Source organism: Protopterus annectens, chromosome 4.part1 (assembly GCF_019279795.1).
Source record: "Protopterus annectens isolate FY-2018-M chromosome 4.part1, PAN1.0, whole genome shotgun sequence".
Lineage (NCBI taxonomy): Eukaryota > Metazoa > Chordata > Ceratodontiformes > Protopteridae > Protopterus > Protopterus annectens.
In genome coordinates this window covers 402,540,399-402,558,728 of record NC_056734.1, presented here as the reverse complement: position 1 = coordinate 402,558,728, position 18,330 = coordinate 402,540,399, and the positions used below count along the sequence as shown (strand labels likewise).

The window sequence follows — 18,330 nt, the reverse complement described above, 5'->3', positions numbered from 1 at the left end:
GTGACAGGAAATTAATAAAAATATTACAGAAGGAAAGGTGAAGGCATCCTTTGAGTTTAGTACTGTAAGTAGTATTTCAGATTACATTGTTTGACAATATGCTCTTGAAAACTGTCAAGAAATAAATATGGGTGTTTTCAGCTAAGTCAAATTGATTTTTATTATTGCTGACAATATTGTCTCATGTAAAAGACTATTAATTCAAAAGGTCTTGGATCTGGGTTGTCTGGTTTATTCGATAGCCAATTAATTTAACAAGAGAAGACTCCATTAATTGGGTCTTGGGAAACTCGTGATCGATGAGGTACATTATGGGTCCCTGCTAAGGCCACTCTTCATTAATGTTTTCATAAATGGCATTGTGCTGTATGGAAAGGTGTGGTACTAGCTGTAATATCTCCAACACATCAGTGAAAAGAAAGAGTTAAATGATGCAGCCAGCCTTGAGGGCTACAAGATCAGTGAAATGCAGTATTTATAGCCAGTGTAAATGTTTAGGTAAGAGGGGATTCAAAATAATTATATATGTATATCATTATAAGTGATAATATCTGGAAATTCCAGCAAGGTGGGTATGTGCATAACAAGCCCAAAATAAGATTAAAGGGGTCAGTTAATGGCCATTACAGGAATCACGGATGAAATTTCAACTGGGATACTTTAATTCAGATTGGAAGTTACTTCTCAGAGACCCAGACGCACAGAAAGGCAGTCCCATTAAAGGCTGCAAAGTAATTGAAGGATTGCATCTGAAATTAACTGAAAGGATCCTAGAAGACTAAACAATATATTCCTTCGAGATCTTAAACGAAGAGTTGAATATGACAAAGGTAAGGAAATATGTTAAAATAAAATTATCATTTTAATTTAAGGCTCCCCAATACATGCCTGAGGTAACATTTCTTCAGTATCAGCAGCATGAAGAAAAGAAGACGAACAGCATAACGCTGAATGCTGTTTCCCATAGCAAGTCATTGCTGGTGTAACTTCTAAGTATGCACAGGCAATGATTCACTTGTTTTAGGAGATTTTTCTGTACTTCCAGTTGGTGCAACCATGGAGTAGTTATATGTACGTACGGAGGGTAAGGTGAGTTTACCCCCCCCCCCCACCACCACATCAGAGGGTGCAGGGGGGCTTGCATCCTGCAAAAAACAAGTAAAAATTAGGTTTTTGCCTGTTTGAATTTCAGTCTTTTTTTTCGTCCTTTCAGCACATGGACTTTCAGGAAGTTAGTGTTTCATAGTAGAACCTTACAAGTTTGTACAAGTTCATTGGGTTTGGGAACCCATATTTAAACCTATAAACTCTACAAACATATGTGCATTTCCATATACAATTTTACTTCTGTGTGAGACAAACTCCATATTTAAAGCATGAGTAGACTGATGGATAATTGTTCATTTTTATAGTCATTTATTTCAACTTTTTTTTTAAATAAGACAAATAATGGTCTAGTCTCAGTTCAAATGTCATGTAACTAATGTAACCAGAAAACTATAGCAGGCAGCAGCCAAGAGATTACTTGCTTGATCCCAAAGTATGTAATGACATAAAAAAGTCTTGATAAGATAAAGATTGCTGTGCAATACAAAAACAGCATTTGACATCTGGTATTGTAAATCATAGTATATGTAATTCTGTTTTATGAATTCATTTTGCTAACAACATTTTTATTCTGTTTTAAATCATTTCAGTCTGGCTACAATGGTCAAATCTCACTTAAAAGTGCCCAACTATTTTATGAAGTGAGTGAAAAGGCTCGGACGATTGTAGAATCATATTTCAGGCTGAATTCCACATTGTATTTCTCGTATACTCATATGGTTTGCAGAACAGCAATCACTGGTAAGAACTGCATTAATGTTATTGATATATTAATGTAAGGTCTCAATGTGGTTACAGTACATCTACTCTGCATGACAAGTGATGCAGGAAGGTTTGTCCCAAATAAATAACTGTTGCCAAAATCATGGACTGAAACAAAATGCCAAAAAATGTATTACTGTAATCTTTGGGATTTCATCTCTCTCATGTAACTACCACATTAACAATTCACCTCTGAAAGTTGACCCAGTTGTTTGGGATTTAGGAAAGTATGTGGATAGTGACCTAACTTTTAACCAACATGTGTCCATTGTTGCAAGGAAGTACTTCTACATTGTAAAGCTTATAAACAAAGGGATTGTGTCTAGATCTAGGGATGTCATTGTTCCTTTACTCATCCCTCATTAGGTCAGTCATTGAATATAATGTCCCATTTGGCATTCATCTGTCCAGACACATGCAACAACTGGAATGGTCACAGAGATACCTTACTAAAAGGATACAAGGCCTAAACAGCATGTCCTTCATGTACCTACTCAAACCCCTGTTCCCATATTCTACAAACTGCTAAGATGTGACCTGTGTCTGGCATACAAGGCATCTTCTGAACCAATACTAATGAATTTACTGTACAGCAGAAAGTGAAATGACATCAGAAATACTCAGCCTAGGGATGTAATCATTTTCTGAAACATCAGCAGAACAGTTTGGAGGGAGAAGTATACCTCACAGAGATTATAGCTGCTCTGAAATAGATTCATTGTCCAGATAAAACAAAGTTCATCCCTGTCCATATTCAAGGGAAGCAATATGGGAAAATGAATATTTACCGCAGGACTGATCCCCTGTACTACTAATGGACAAAGGCAACTCTTAAATGTCTTATCCCATGCACGGGTGCCCTCAAATTATCTATGGCATAATCCAAGTTATTCTCAATAAGGGTAATATATAATTACAGAGTTATCAACCATGGGATAGGTAAGTCCAATCTCTAACCAAATGGGATAGGCTAATTTGAGCACGAAATGCAAAACGGGCTAGGCTTAAAACAGCCCACAAGGGCAGCTAGTCTAGTACTTACCTAAAAACCTATGAAGCTATAAGACATCATTGTACAATGAAGGCAACAAACAAGTAATAAAATAGCAATAGAATTACAATTTACTTTGACAATGACAGATATCATGGGTGTAAGTCAGACAATACATAGGACAGGACATGGGTTTTGCTGCTGTTGTAACTTACCAACGTATCATGATTTGGAACTAGATTGAGCTTTTACTTAGCTGGCTTATTAAAGCAGATTACTTGATTACCTTTCAGTGTGAGGACAGCAAGTAGAGAAAGAAGTTCTGTGCATGCACGTACTGGTGCCCATTATCAAGTGCTATATGCTTATATGCACACACCTGGGCACACCTTTCTGACAGCTCAGTGTAGTAAAGACATACAACGCTTCCTTTCTATTCAGTCATGTTGTACTCAGGTATATGTGAAATATATTCTAGTACCATGTACTGTTAGGTGAAGTTCAGCATTTGTTTTGAATAAAAGTCAACAGATCTTTATTTTTTTAGACGGTACCTTATGCAAGCCGGAAACCCACCTTGGCTCCTTATTGGTTCTCTCAATCATCCATATCTGTACTTGCCCAGCTCATGATGTTTTGCCTTTTCCATTAAGCCACTGTTCTCCCTTTTGGTATATCCCATTAGCATTTAAAAATACTTTATGGCCTTGAAGTGAGAAGGACCCCTCCTCCCCATGACCAGGAAACTTCAATGAAAGAGCTTGACAGACTAAACATTTAAAACCCTCATTTATTTAGAGGCATTTTCTGAGGATATGAGAGACTAAGGTGATAGTCCTTCTGTTTTAATCCCTGTTAAAGAGCCCACTTTTGCAGAAACTTTCAATTTTTTGTAGGAAACAAGGCAATAACGAATAGATATTGTCTCTTTCCACAATAGCAGACTTCAGCAGACTTCTATGACTGTAAGAAAGTCCTCAAGGGTGGCTTCTCATTTTGCTGGACCTTTTCCAAGACATTAGTAATTATATTTGCGAACATCCAGATACCATTTCTCTTGTTCCCAGGAAGGTGGAATCTATATTTCAGCATCCAGATCTCCAGATAGTATTCTGTATGAGCAGAGATTCTTAAATCTGATGTCATTTTCTTTACTATGACCTTGATGAGAGTATGGTTTAGTCCTCAGTCATGTGCCATTGATCCTCTGGAAAGGAATCAAAGGCTCTGTATAAGTTAAGAAGGCAGGTGTTTGCATCCATCATCTTGTATATGAAGATGCTTATCTACGTCATCTGGATGCTGTTGTTGTAGAGGGGCAGTTTAGACTGCCTTGTATGAAGGAATGTCTGACTGCCGCATTGGGAAAAGTCTTAAGAGCCAGGTTGTTATGTCACCTTCAATTGGCTGCATCAAGGCCGAGGCTGAGTGTGAAGCCACAGGACAGGAATACTACTTTAGCAGGATCTACAACTGCTCTGTGCCAACATTCTGAGCTCCTCATTTGCTCATTTGTTGAAACACTTAAGTGTAGACCGACCCTTTAATGAATCTTGCTGCTTGGGCCTAAGGTAGATGATTTTCTTACATCTGTAAATTAAAAGGAGAAAAAAATCCTACTACTATGGGAGTAATGTTACACCATATATGTATGTATGTGCATAAAGCAGTCATCAAAGCCTGTGATTCTGCAGAAGGTTGTAGTCCCAACAGCAAGACTTTCCAAATGAGGCTTGGCAAGGATTCTGGTCCATAGGCTGAAGCAGCTGCTACTTTGAGTGTAGTTGCAGACAGCCCCAGAGTGAACAATATGCCAGAGACCGAACTTGACCATTCAAGAAAGATATGGTTGTAGAGAGATCCTTCCTCTGTGTCTTAGCATGGTTCCATTATCCCTATCAAAGTGTGGAAAGGAGTGCAATATTTACTGGCTGCACATAATGTTGTGTTCTACCCTCCTGCATATCTGTACCTTTGCTAGATGTCCAGCACAAGCTATACCGAGACAGAAAATAAAGGCAAAGGAAGATATATATTTCTAGTGAACCAGTAAGCATATGCATGTTTTCCAAGCTTCTTTTCATAGGTTCATAGGTAGGTACTAGGCTATTGGCCCTAGGGCCTATATAAGCCTAGCTAAATGGTACCCTGGCTTTTGCCACCCAAGAAAATTATTTTCCTGTGCCCCTGTCAAGCAGAGCCACAGAAGTGATCCCTGGGGTGAATTTCCTATCTCCCTTCCAATCATCAAGATTTTTCTTGAAGAGTGCTAATGAGGAGCTTTGTTTGATATAGATCGGTAGTTTGTTCCAGAGTATGGGAAGTCTCTGGGACAGAAATCTATCCCTCCAGCATGTTCTGTTTATTGTGGTGACAAGGTTTAGGTCCCTAGAGCGTGTAGCTCGGAGGGATTGGGATTTCTTTAAGTAGAGCATGTCCAACAGCTCTGGCTTTGATGTAGCTTGGTATGCTAGGCAGAGATCACCTCTGAGTAGGCAATATGCGACAGAGTAAAGCGGAGTTTTTTGAGACGGTCTGCATAGGGCATCTGTTTGAGGCTGGTAATCCTCTTTGTGAGGTATTTCTGTGGCCTTTCCAGTTGTTGTAGATGTCTTGTGAGGTACATACCAAAAGGGGCATTGTACTCTATAATGGGTCTAATGAGTGATGAGTAGAGGGGAACAATGACCTCTTTTTTCCTGGATGAGAAACCTTTTGTGATGAGGTGCGCCACATAGAAGGATTTTCTGACTACTGTGGCGATGTGATTATCAAAGGAGAGACTACTGTCCACCTGTGTCCCAAGGTGTATTATCACACTTTCAGTGTTAAGTAAACTACCGCCTATGTGGTAGTTCATGGGTACAGAGTTTTTACCAAAAGGGATGACAATGCACTTTTTGGCATTGAGCTTGGGCCATGGCTTTGACAGCAGGCATCTATCTCAGTGAGGCCCTTTTGTAGGATGTCCACATTGTTAGGAGTTTTGATTATGGCTCCTAGTTTGCAGTTATCTGTGAACTTTGATAGCCAAAAGCCTTCTGTGTTAGCCTGTACTTCAGAGAAGTAGATACCAAACAGGAGACAACCTAGGACTGAACCCTGTGGTACTCCACTTGTCACTGGTCTGAAGTTGGATTTAGAGTCTGCTACTTTCACAGTGTGGTTTCTGTCAGTGAGCCAGTTGGCAACCCATCTTGTGACATAGTGATTTATACCTAGTTTAGTGAGTTTATCTATAATTCCAGAGTGGGGGATGGTGTCAAAAGCCTTGGCGAGATCTAGATAGGCTGTGTGAACCACCTTACCCTCATCTACGGCTTTGGTGACTGCTTCAAAAAAGTCTGTCAGGTTTAGGAGACATGATCTGCCTTTTACAAACCTGAACTGGGTAGGGTCCAGAGTTTGGAGATTACCAATGTCATTGTTTATAAGTTCCATGATGATACATTCCATAGTCTTGCAGACCAGACTCATCAGGCTAATGGGGCAATAGTTCCCTGGGTCCATGGTGGCTCCCCCTTTGTGGAGTGGGATAACTGTTGCTGTGCGCCATTCAGTGGGCACAAAGCCTAAGGTGAGGCTATGATTAAACACAGTACTTAGGTGGGGTGCCAGTTCGTTCTGTAGTTCATGTAGAACGCAGCCTGGGATGTTGTCAGGTCCCATGGATGCTGTGTTCTTGGCTTTGGAGAGTGTGTTTTTTACCTGTGCAGTCGTGATTACAGGAACTTTGCATTCTTCCAGTATAGAGATAGGCCCTTTAGGGGGTGAGAGGGGGTAAAGTTAGCACTGAACCTATCTGCCAGGATATTGGCAATATCAGTTGGTTCTGTATATTTAGTGCCATTGTGCTGTAACTCAGAGCAGATCTGAGTGTTGCCACTGAGATTCCTGACATAGCTATAGAATGCTTTGTGGTTGTATTTAGAATTAGTGGCAATTTTGTTTTTGTAACTAGATTTGGAGGATTCTATAAGGGATCTCAGCTTCTTACTGAGGCTGACCACTGAGTTCCTCCAATCATGGGATTTTGCAGCAGTTTCTTTCTTCTGTTGTAGAGCTTGTTTATGGCAGGGGACCACCAGATTGGCTTCCTTTTTTTTGGAGGGTAGCATCTTGGTCCTGTTAGGGATTGCATGATCCATGCACGCATGTAAGTGCTTATAAAGTGCATTTATATAGGATTCAGCAGCTGTACCTCTATTGTCCGTCAGCATGGGTGTCGTGAAGTTTGCCACTTCTGTCTTAAGAAGTGTGAATTTGGCTTTGGAGACATTTTGTTATGGTGGTTTCCCTAATGGGGGGGTGGGGTGGGATGTGGATGTCTAGGGTGATTTGCTTGTGGTCGGATCTGACCAATGAGGAATTGACCTCTGGTGTGGAACACCAGTTGCCCATGTTGGTAATGACCAGGTCTAGGATATTGCTGCCCCTGGTGGGGGTGTGGATAAGTTGATCCAAGGTGTTGGAATTTATGAATTCTAGAAAACGTTGAGCACAAGAGTTGGTACATGAGTAGTTTTCCCAGTTAATGGTGGGGTAGTTGAAATTGCCCATTATTAGGGTGTTAGGTTGTACCCTAATATTTTCCAGTATATCAAGAAATGAGGAGTGGGAATCCTGGAGCATGGTGGGGATCTGTAGCAAGCTATAATTTGGATTGCGGTCTTGCCCAGAGTTAGTTGCACTTGGATAATCTCTGATGCATTATGCTGAGCAACTAGCCTGGAGGTGTGGATATCCTTAATGAATATGGACACGCCTCCACCTTTAGTGCTTCGGTCCAGGTTAGGTGGCCAAAAGGTGTGGCATGAATTATAGCCTGGTAATGCAGGGGTGCTCTCTGGAGACTTGAACCAGGTCTCTGTCACTGCACAGATGTCGTTGTTCTCCATTTTAAGGAGTGCCTCGAGTGAGTGCATTTTGAAGTTTAGACTTCTAGCATTAAGTAGCATTACCCTCAGATTTTGCTTGCTTGTACCTGTTACGGTGGTGAATTTGTCATTTGAATCTTGCCTAAAAAAAGGCACTATATGGGTGGCAAGAGCCTTAGCCAGTATCCGGAATCCCAAGGGCGACAGGTGCAGGCCACCTCTGGCAAAGCATCGTGGTTTGTTGATCATGTCATCCCAGGCAGACAGATACTGGATCCCCTTAGAATGACACCAAAAGCTTAGCCAATTCTTGAAGTCAATCATTTTGTCCTTGTACTGTGGTATCATTCTGGGTGATGGCAGGATGCTACTCAGAGCTAGGGTCATACCTGCCTGGGCTACAAGATCGGACAGCTCCTCCATGTCTCTTTTCATGTAGTCCAAGGTGGTACATCTGAGGTTATTCACACCAACATGGACAATGACAGATTCCTATTTGTACTTGTTGTCGAGTGACCTGAGTGCATGCATTATGTGGCGGATCCTGGCACCTGGCAGACAGCTGACAGTAGCTTTCTCCTTGTTTAGCCTGGTGAGTGGAACATCAGTGTGCCTGACTATAGAGTCACCTATGACTAGAGTGTTGGGTACATTGTTATGCCCTATGGGCTGTGGTTGAGTGGCACACTGAGTTTGTGGGCTATGTGTCATTTGGGTTGTGTTGGGTGGTGGAGGTTGCTTGCGTTTCTGCTTTGGTGGTCTTGTCGCTTGAGTAGATTTTTTTTGAGAGCCTCCGTGAATGTAGGTGTGTGTATTGTGTTTCTATGTGTGTGTTTTGGTGGTGTAGGTTTTGAGGGTCTATGTGATGAGTGTGGTGTGGTGCAGGTGTTTACCTTCTCCTCTTGATTGTCTAGTCCAGTCTTGGGTGAAGAGAGCTTTGCTTCCAGTTTGGCTATATAAGTGCATCTCTCACAGGTTGTAGTGTTGGGTGGTAAGAGGAGAGGGCTGTCTGTGTACATGAGGCAATTTCTGCATTGCCCCAAGATGCCCAGATTCATCAGGTAGACAGGAGAAAACACCAGGAGCTGATACTTAGACATGCCTGGATAGGTGCTTATTTATTAAGTACTAAAAACTGTTTTCCTCTAGACAAGTGAGGAAAGTTGAGTACTGTAGTAATTTGTAGCTTATTTAATGCTTACAATGAGTTCTGAACAAGTGCTGTGCTCAAAGAAACAGATTTGAGTGCTGAAACTAGAAAACTGGCTAGTTCTAAGAAACAAAATTAAGCTAGATGGTTTCCCTCCAACACAGAAAGGCTTGGGGCTCAGAAGCTTACAAACAGTCCTGGATACAGCAAATCTGTATCTGGAGTAGACGACTTAAAGGAAAGGCAGGAAACAAGCTTTTTTTTTTTGTAAAGTAGAAAGGGGAAAGGAGGAGCAGAAGCTAACTGGGTTGGCCTTCTCAAATGTTCTCCCTGGATTAGGCAGAATGAGGTAATAACACTAGACTGGGAGGACTGTCCCAGATCAGATATACAGTAGGGGGTGGTCACTGCAAATCCACCAAGTATAAAAACAGGATACCAATACAGAGAGAAGGTGGGAAACAAAAATCAGAACAAACAATCCAACCAGATGCTTAACAATTGTAGAAAATTTCTAGTTAATACCTCACATACAGTAAAACTAGCTAGCAAAGTATATGAGGACAATACAAGTGCTATAAATAACTCAAAAATAAGCAAAAAACTGGATACTTAATGTTATATATCAGATAAGCTGGCTCAGAGCCCTTCCTCTGACTTAGCTCAGTGTGAAATGGCAGAAACCCTCACAAGTTAACTTCTTAAGTAACAAAGTTGAAACCTGAAACAACTTTTAAAAAAAGCTTGAAAGAACCAATGAGGTGCTTACTCCAAGCCATAGTCCAGGTAACCCCAATCAGCCAATAACCATAAACAATTCACTCTCACTGAAATGCTATTCTGGCTTTGGCTAAACTACGATGGCCTGGAACATGTGCTCAGACACGCAGCCTCTGCTAACAAACAACTAGGCCCAAAACACAAGTCTGAATATGGACAATGCTACACTACCAACACTCCTTAGGTAGAAAAAAACTGCAGACATGTTTAAACAGATAAAGGATCAAGGAGACTGTAGAGAATGTTTTTAACTGCAAACAAGTTATATGAAACACTCCTTAGCAGGAAATCAGAACAAACAAACCCAACCAGATGCTTAACAATTGTAGAAAATTTCTAGTTAATACCTCACACACAGTGAAACTAGCTAGAAAAGTATATGCAGACAATAAAAGTGGTATAAATAACTCAAAAATAAGCAAAAAAAAACAGGATACTTAATGTTATATATCACAGATTAGTCGGCTCAGAGCCCTTCCTCCATCAAAGAAGATGGAGGATCTAAGACCAATCTGTACCTTTGCTAGACGTCCAGCACAACCTATCCCAAGACAGAAAATAAAGGCAAAGGAAGAGATATAGTTCTAGTAAACCAATAAGCATATGCATGTTTGCCAAGCCTCTTTTCAGCGTGATAGAAGATGGAGGATCTAAGGCCCCTTCTAGATGCCTTGCTGCTAAATGTACCTGTATTTTTTTTCATTTAGGAGACATTTACGTATAGGGGAGTTCCTTCCTTATAAGCTAACTCAGAGTATGTTGAGATATCCTCCAGTTAGAGCAGAAATGTTTTACCTTTTTGTGATAGATATAGTTTGTGTTAAGAGTGAATGAAATTAATGTGCATGGGAAAATGTTGAAAATCAAGAATGTTTTTCTTACCAAAGAATTGTGACAGTTTATGCTGTGAGGTATAGTTGTCAGCCAAGTAAATGGTATATAAGGCAAACAAACAGTTTTAAGGTTGGATTTAAAAAGAATTCACACTATGGCTGTTAAAAATATTATTCCAGTAGAGTACACGTTGTATATACAAAATATGAAAAGAATGGGAATGTAGAAGGGTTAAATACTTGATGTTGGATGCAGTCCATTCCTCTAGGGGTGGGAATAAATGTGAAATACTGAATAAGTTATATTCTAGATTTATTTTGAAATACAATACCACATACCCTAGAAGAATAAATACAGAAATAAACTGGACCTGCTTGTTATAATATTTTAGTCTAGTAATGAATACAAGTGAGTATTTTTGAATCATACAAAAGGATGAAAGTATTCTAATGACTGTTTCAACTAATTAAATGATTGATTTCAAATGTGATAATTAATTTAATGATTTAATTGATAGTATTATATAATTTATATAATTTGTGCAGCTACTGAATCAAGTTTTTTGTGGCTTCCTGTAAAGACATATGCCGCCCATAAGGAGGGAGATTAAAGTTATCGCTTTCAAATTTTGTTGTGTGATATAGTTTATTTGTTATTTTGTTAGTATGTAAATGAAAATTTCTTATGCTCACAGATGAGAATCATTCATTATTAATTTTACACTCTTCCCGTGGCCTTATTTCTTTTCCAAGAGTGTCCATAAGCAACATGCCAGTAGTAAACCAGCTCAAATCTATAGCTATAACAAGAGGTTTCCTGTTTGGACAGCCAACTGTCTTCTAGGCAAGTTTGGATTCTATGCTTCAAGAATATGTGTTGACCCCTCTGTTTCAACTTCCATGTTATAAACGTGTTGATTCATCCTTCTAAAATATTGCAAACAGATGTATATGTTCTGAAACTGAGAGAATAACCATTCTACATCCTCTGGTGCCTAGGTCTGGGGAAATTTACATTTATATAAAAGTAATCGAACTTTATTAACAAGTTAAAATGAACAAACATTTACATATATTACTATATATCATATAACCTAAGCGACATTACATAAATTATTCAGTTCTTGCCCCTTTTTTCTAAACAAGAAACATCTTTATTAAACCATCACCTACGACATAAGCATTCATACATTTATATAAATGAAAACAAACCACACCGACACAATCCTAGTTGCAAGCATTTTACATCACAAACCATACTGACATACTCCCAATTGCAAACATTATACATCACTTATAATCTAACCAATTGTTTTCAGTCAGACATTACATAGCTCATTTAAGTCCTGCCTTCTCTTAGACCTAATTCCTGTAATGTAATTATTGTTCTCACAACTCCCTTTTTTTCATATGGAGTTTGCTCCTACCTTTTTCTTAAGGTCTCAGTTCCAGTTGTTTTATCTCTGTTACTATAGTCATTACTTCTGATATAGTTGGTTTAGATTTTGATTTCCATTTTCTAGTAATTGCTTTTTGGCGGCCCCCATAGTTAGAGACAGGAAGACCTTGCCATGTCTAGGCAATTCCGATTCTGTACCATAGCTCAGAAAAATCATGTCCCTGGACAGGTTTATTACTATCATTTTATTCTGCACAATGTCTTACCATATAAAAGACCTACATAAACAAATGTAGATGTTTCTCTGTTTGGCCTTCTGATAGGAACATGTTCCCCTATTCATCATATATGGGACTGATACTTCAGTGTCCTTTAGGGCTTGTTGATGCTGGCCTTTGCTACTCCTCTATCAGAGTTTGTTGAGCACTTACTTGTAACTTTTACGCTGACCAATGCATGGAATGGCTTCTTCTGTGACACTTTACTTCTTTGTCTTCCAGTCATGGAACCATCTCCTCAATTGCCTTTTTATTTTGTGGTTTGGAAGTCTGTTTCCCCATGCAACACCTATTTGAACAAAACTAAACATTTTAATGTAAAATTCTGTTATTGATAGCCATTACTTCAGCTAGGTAAACCTCTGAATTATGAATATTACCTGTAAATCCACCTCGCCTGGTTTTTCATCAAGACAGAATTTCATTCTCTACTGATCCCTGACTTCCTTAAATAAGTTAGTTAATTTGCTAGTTTTCTTCCCTCACCACTGTATCCAATGACAATATCTTCTCCATTGCATGGATGTTTACTGTCAGCTAAGGTAATGTGACAGGCCTAAAACTATTGGAAAAGATAAACTCTGTTTACATTACTAAGATTTCATGAAGGTAATAGGATGACTAAATATAATGGCTTTGTAACTGTATTGTTTTCTGTTATGAAAACTATGACAAGATGTTGTGAAGTCTTCCTAACCACATTTTGTCAGAGGTGTTTCTATTCCTATGGCCTTCTGCAAGACTTCCTTGGTTAATATTTATGCAGCTGCTATCCAGTCATAAACACTTTTAACTGAGGTCTTCTTTTAGGGTAACAGTTATCATCAGGGCATGATGTTGTGGCAGAAATCTAGGAAGACTAGGGTAGATACTCTGCACTTAATGTCCCTGTGACACAAACGTTATGGTTCCTCACTAAAATGCTGGACATGTGAGTAATGTTCTAAGCAGAGGAAATGTCCCACCACCTACTACCAACATGAAAATTTCATCAAAATGTACATTAAAGGTTATGCTGCTAAATGCTAGGATTCTAAACATGAAACTGCACTCATTGCAAGCATTCTTAACCCTGGAAGATGCTGACATTTGTAAAGTCACAGAAACCTGGTTCAAAGTTGGGGAGAGCACCCCAGCCATACCAGGTTACTCATCCTATCATACATCCAGACCTCAAACGGTGAGCACAAAGCAAAAGGAGGTGGAGTTGCAATATATATATAAAAGACATACACACCTGCAGGCTGGTCAGACAGTATGACACACAGGAGAGACACTCTAGGTGCAGCTAACAATTGACAAGACCCATATTCAAATCATAGCTAGCTACAGGTCCCCAACTTTGACTCAAGATGCCCAATACACCTATCTGGAACTCTTTGAATCTATTAAGATTCAACCCTTTACCCTGAAGCAGTACCTCACTTTTTTCAATCACCAGAAAGTGATTAAATATTTCTGATTTTCATTGCTGTTGTCTTATAACTAAGGTTTATTCAACCAGAACAAAATCTTGGCTCACCTCCAAAGTGCCACCAATGAAAAAATATCAGAAGAGCACTAAAATGGAAGATTTTGATTCACATTGAAAACTGAATTTTATTAGAGAAAGGGTCTACAAAGTGAGAAGTTTGGAAAGTTGCTATGTAGAAAAATAAACCATAGGAAAAGTCAAATTAAAGTTACAATGGTATTGCTTTCAATTTATATTTTAAAATTAGGTCATTACTAAGCTCTGGATGTACACAGGCATTTAATAAAATCTTCCATTTCATCTCCCGAAGTCCAAAGCATTTTTGTATCTGCAACTCTCATTCCAAGATCAATCCTATCTAAAGAAAAAAAAAAAACTCTTTTTATACTTTGGGAAAACCTTTCTGTCTGTAATATACATTGGTATCATTACTTATTTTTAAAGAACATACATGTCATATATACTACATTTAAGAATCACTGACATCCTGCCATACCTCTCAACTCTCCCGATTTTTGCAGAATGCCCAGATTTTTGCCTCCTATTTTTGGTCTGCGCTTCATGGACTGAAGTCACTAAATAATACTAAATAATGACAGACATTTGAGTTTCAGACTTCACATCCTTCACAAAATATATACTAATGAAAAACTGTAATTTTAGCAACTTTGTAAGTTTATAGGAGCAATATTTAAAATCTGTCCCTATTTTTGGGCCTTCCCCCCATTATTTCTGTTTTTGTCCACATTTCTTGTGCTGAGAGGTTGAGAGGTGTGCATCATGGCAGTATAAAGCCACCAGAACACTGAGCAGCATAAATCACACTAATACACTGGTAACAGATAATCAGTTACATTAAGTGCATTATAATAAGTAACACCTTCCATAGCAATTCTACAATAATAGCCATCTAAGCATTTGAACATACCTTGTCCTTTAGAAGTAACAATATTCTTTTCATTATTAAAATAATCTCTTAAGTTCTTTCCTCTTGTATTTGTAAATACTGATTTTGAATCTGCAACCATTCTGATTTCTGGATAAGCTTTAAACTTAAACCAGTTATTTAAAATAAAAAATGGTAAACCACAACAAAAACCTCCACACTCCAGACAAATACAACGACCAAAAACATCCAAACTTGGAAGAAAGTAAAATATGCTAAAAGTTCTAAATAAGACAACCAAACATTAAAAATCCAATGTTTTATTCTAGCTCCTCGGTGTCACCATCTTCTTGGAATGTAAGAAAGTATCCATAAAACTTCACCTTTATACAATTTAAATACAAATTGCATCCAATCAAACAATTAAAACCACTTTGTTCTTAAAGCAAACACTTCCAGTTTAGTTCATTATTCAGTCCCTTAGGAACCAAAGTCTTGTATTTTAAAATATATACACATTCCTTATACTTTAGTTTCTGTTTCAATATACCTTCATCTTCCCAAATAGAATTAATTTGCTCTAAAATAATACCCTGTAATAAAGCAGCATCACTGTTGTGTTTTATTTTAAAATGTGAAGAAACTATTTTATCCTCCGTTTGATATTTTATATCTCTCAGATGTTCCATAAACCTAGTATGGAACATCATGTTTGTCTCCCCAATGTAAAACAAATCACAGGGGCAGCATAGAGCATATATTACCCCTTAGCCTTCACAAGTAAACACACCCTGGATTCAAATTTAACATTGTTAATAAATCCAACAGTGTTAATAATATGTGAACACACCTCACATTTACCACATTTCAAAGTCCCTGGATTTTTTAAGGGCCTTTGCATATTGGCCACTGGCATAACAAAGGTTTCATGCACCATGTCTTTTATGCTTTTGCCCCTTGTATATGAAAAAAAGGGGGTGTTCTGGTAATATAGCTGCGAGAGAGTTATCCTGTAACAAATATTTCCAATAATGCTTAACTAAACCTACAGTTTCATCACTTTTAATATTATATACAGACACAAAATATATTGGATATTTTTTGCGCTGATCAAGCACTGTGCCTCGATATTGTATTCAGACTCCTTTCCGTTCAATTATCTTGTGTCCCATCAAACCTTTAACAACTTTAACATCTGCCTTTTGTACTTTTCTAGGGTCATACTCCCTTCTTAAAAACATATCTAATGATTTCTATATTTCTTGTCCCAAAATATACTTGTCACTACATATTCTTGTCACTACATATTCTTGATAACTGTCAATCTCCCTATAAGGGAGAGCTTCTAACAAATGGGGAGGATGACAACTGGTGGCATGGAGGTATTGACTACCATCCAGAAACCTTCTATGCACACCAGTAACGATAGACCCATCTTCTTTTCCTTCCACAACAAGGTCTAAATACCAACTTTTGTACCTTGTTGTAAACCATCAAAAGACAACCCATATGGGGTAAGTCAGCAACAAAATTGTGCAGCTCGTCCTAACCACCTTCACAAACAAAAATCAGGTCATCTAAGTATCTAAAAAAAGAATTTACATATTTATTCACAAAGTTTTGTCTAAACAAAAATGTAACCTCAAAGAATGACATAAATAAATTAGCATACATGGGGGCAAATGGAGCCCCCAAGGCTGTTCCTTGCTTTTGCCTAAACATTTGATTATCATAACAAAAATAATTATTTTTAAACAAAAATTCACCAACTCAATTATAAAGTTGGAAAATGGACTACCCCCAGAAAATACATAATAGCTTTTAAACCGTCAGCATATTTAATTGAGGTGTGCAGACTTTTATGTCTAGTACCACCCAATACTTATCTTTACTTCATGTTAACAAAGAAATTTTCTTCAAAAAATCAAAGCTATCCTGTATATATGCAGACATCTTCTGTGCATAAGGAAGTGACACTTTGTGCAATATCAAACCTACATTGTGAAGAAAATACTTACAGGGTGAAATAATGGGCCTACCTAGAGGGTTTGTCATGCTTTACACGTCTTTGGTAGACAGAAAACCACAGCCATTTCACCATTTCTGTTAAACAACTTCTCCTTTACGTCTTTATCAGTTTAATAGCCTAACCTTACACCTTTTGCCAATATTTTTTCATATTCCACCAAAGCCTGCTCAAAAATCCTCTTCTCACATGTTTCATAAACTTCCTGATTTGATAGGTGGTCCATACACAATTTATAATACTGTACTACACTCATAATAACTATTTTGCTGCCTTTACCAGCCAGTTTTATCACCAAATCTTTTCTATTTTGTAGTTCTTTCAAAGACTGCCATTCTTTAAATGTTAAAGTATATTTAATATTACCCTTATTCTTCAAAACATCCTCACAAATATTTTCCCCACCAAAATCAACCATAGAGCTAAAATGTGCCACATGCCCATATTAAAGGAAGGAATAAACTTATTTAGTGCAGGAACATCAGAAGTATCTATTCTGCAATAAGCATTTATACTTTTACAAACAGTGACAGTTTCCTCCATCTCTTCACAACATGAATGGAAACTATCACCAGACTCTTCATTCTCTAATCTGGACAAATTACAATTCATGCTGGCGGCCAAAAAACATTTAAGATGGAATATTCACACAAGTTTGAACATTTCCTGTTTTACTATAGGTGCTCTAGGAATTACAGTTGGAATAAACACAAGTCCTAGATTTAATACAGACAACTGTTCCTGTGATAAATCACAATTAGATAAATTAACAACCATGTTAACCTTTACACAAACACTTTCTGCATTGACATTTAAATTTCCTACTATTGTTTTGTCCATTATATTGTCCGTTCTTATAATCTCTTCGTTGGTAGTCATTTGTGTTATTCGCATTATTTATTACTTTATTAAGAACTTTTAGAATATTTTACTTTCATCCAAGTCTGGATCTTTTTGGTTGTTGTATTTAAAATAAAAATCCTAAAAGTGCCAGAATCAACTGTATATGTTAGTGACATTTAGTTCTACCTACTTAATTCACTTTTTCATGTACAACAGCTCAATCTACTGGATATAATTTCATCCTGTATTTCTACTGGATATAGATCTATTTCTAACTTTTACATTTCATTAACTATGTAATTTTCTCAGCTGAAACCTTGAAGTCTGCATTACCTGCCCCATCATGGTACTTGGCGTTAAATACCCTGAAAGCATGCTGTTGAAATGAGAATAGAATGTGTTAACTTTCTTTCATTCATTTTTGTCAAAGACCTCTTAGTTCCAAAATTTCATAGCAGCATAAATCTAAATAATAACAGACTTTTTCATTTACAGTTATTGAGAATCTAAGAAATTCAGCAACAATATTAGAAATTTCTAGAAATGTATATTAAATATATCAATAGTGCCACTCCAAGCAATTAATGCCATTATTAAGATGCCTATAATATAAGCTTTAAATAACATTTGTCTTCCCAAACGCTCCATACAAGACATGCTTGGTGACATTCCTGCCCCCATAACTATGCAAGTTTTATACATTAATGTTAAGTTGTCATTCTCGCCTTCATTCTTGCTGGATGGGTTTGGAGCCGATCCTCGGCTCTGACTCGGCCTATACTATAGCTTGAGAGCTATTTTTACTGGCTCGATGCAGCCCTATATCCCACAATACCATGCGCTAACTCCCCAGATCTCGTTTGCCGCTTCGCTGCGAGGTTGCCTTTTTTACCGGCTCAGGTCAGTAAAGGAATTTTCAACAAA

General features: G+C 37.9%; 1 protein-coding gene across 1 annotated transcript in view; it reads left to right on the top strand.

Annotated features, from left to right (window-relative positions):
* P3H2 (prolyl 3-hydroxylase 2) overlaps positions 1-18,330 on the top strand; it is a 1,547,814-nt gene that overhangs the window by 1,373,265 nt on the left and 156,219 nt on the right. Inside the window, exon 11 of the mRNA XM_044070221.1 lies at positions 1,698-1,848. Coding sequence (XP_043926156.1) covers positions 1,698-1,848 — 151 coding nt within the window. The remainder of the gene's footprint in view (positions 1-1,697; positions 1,849-18,330) is intronic.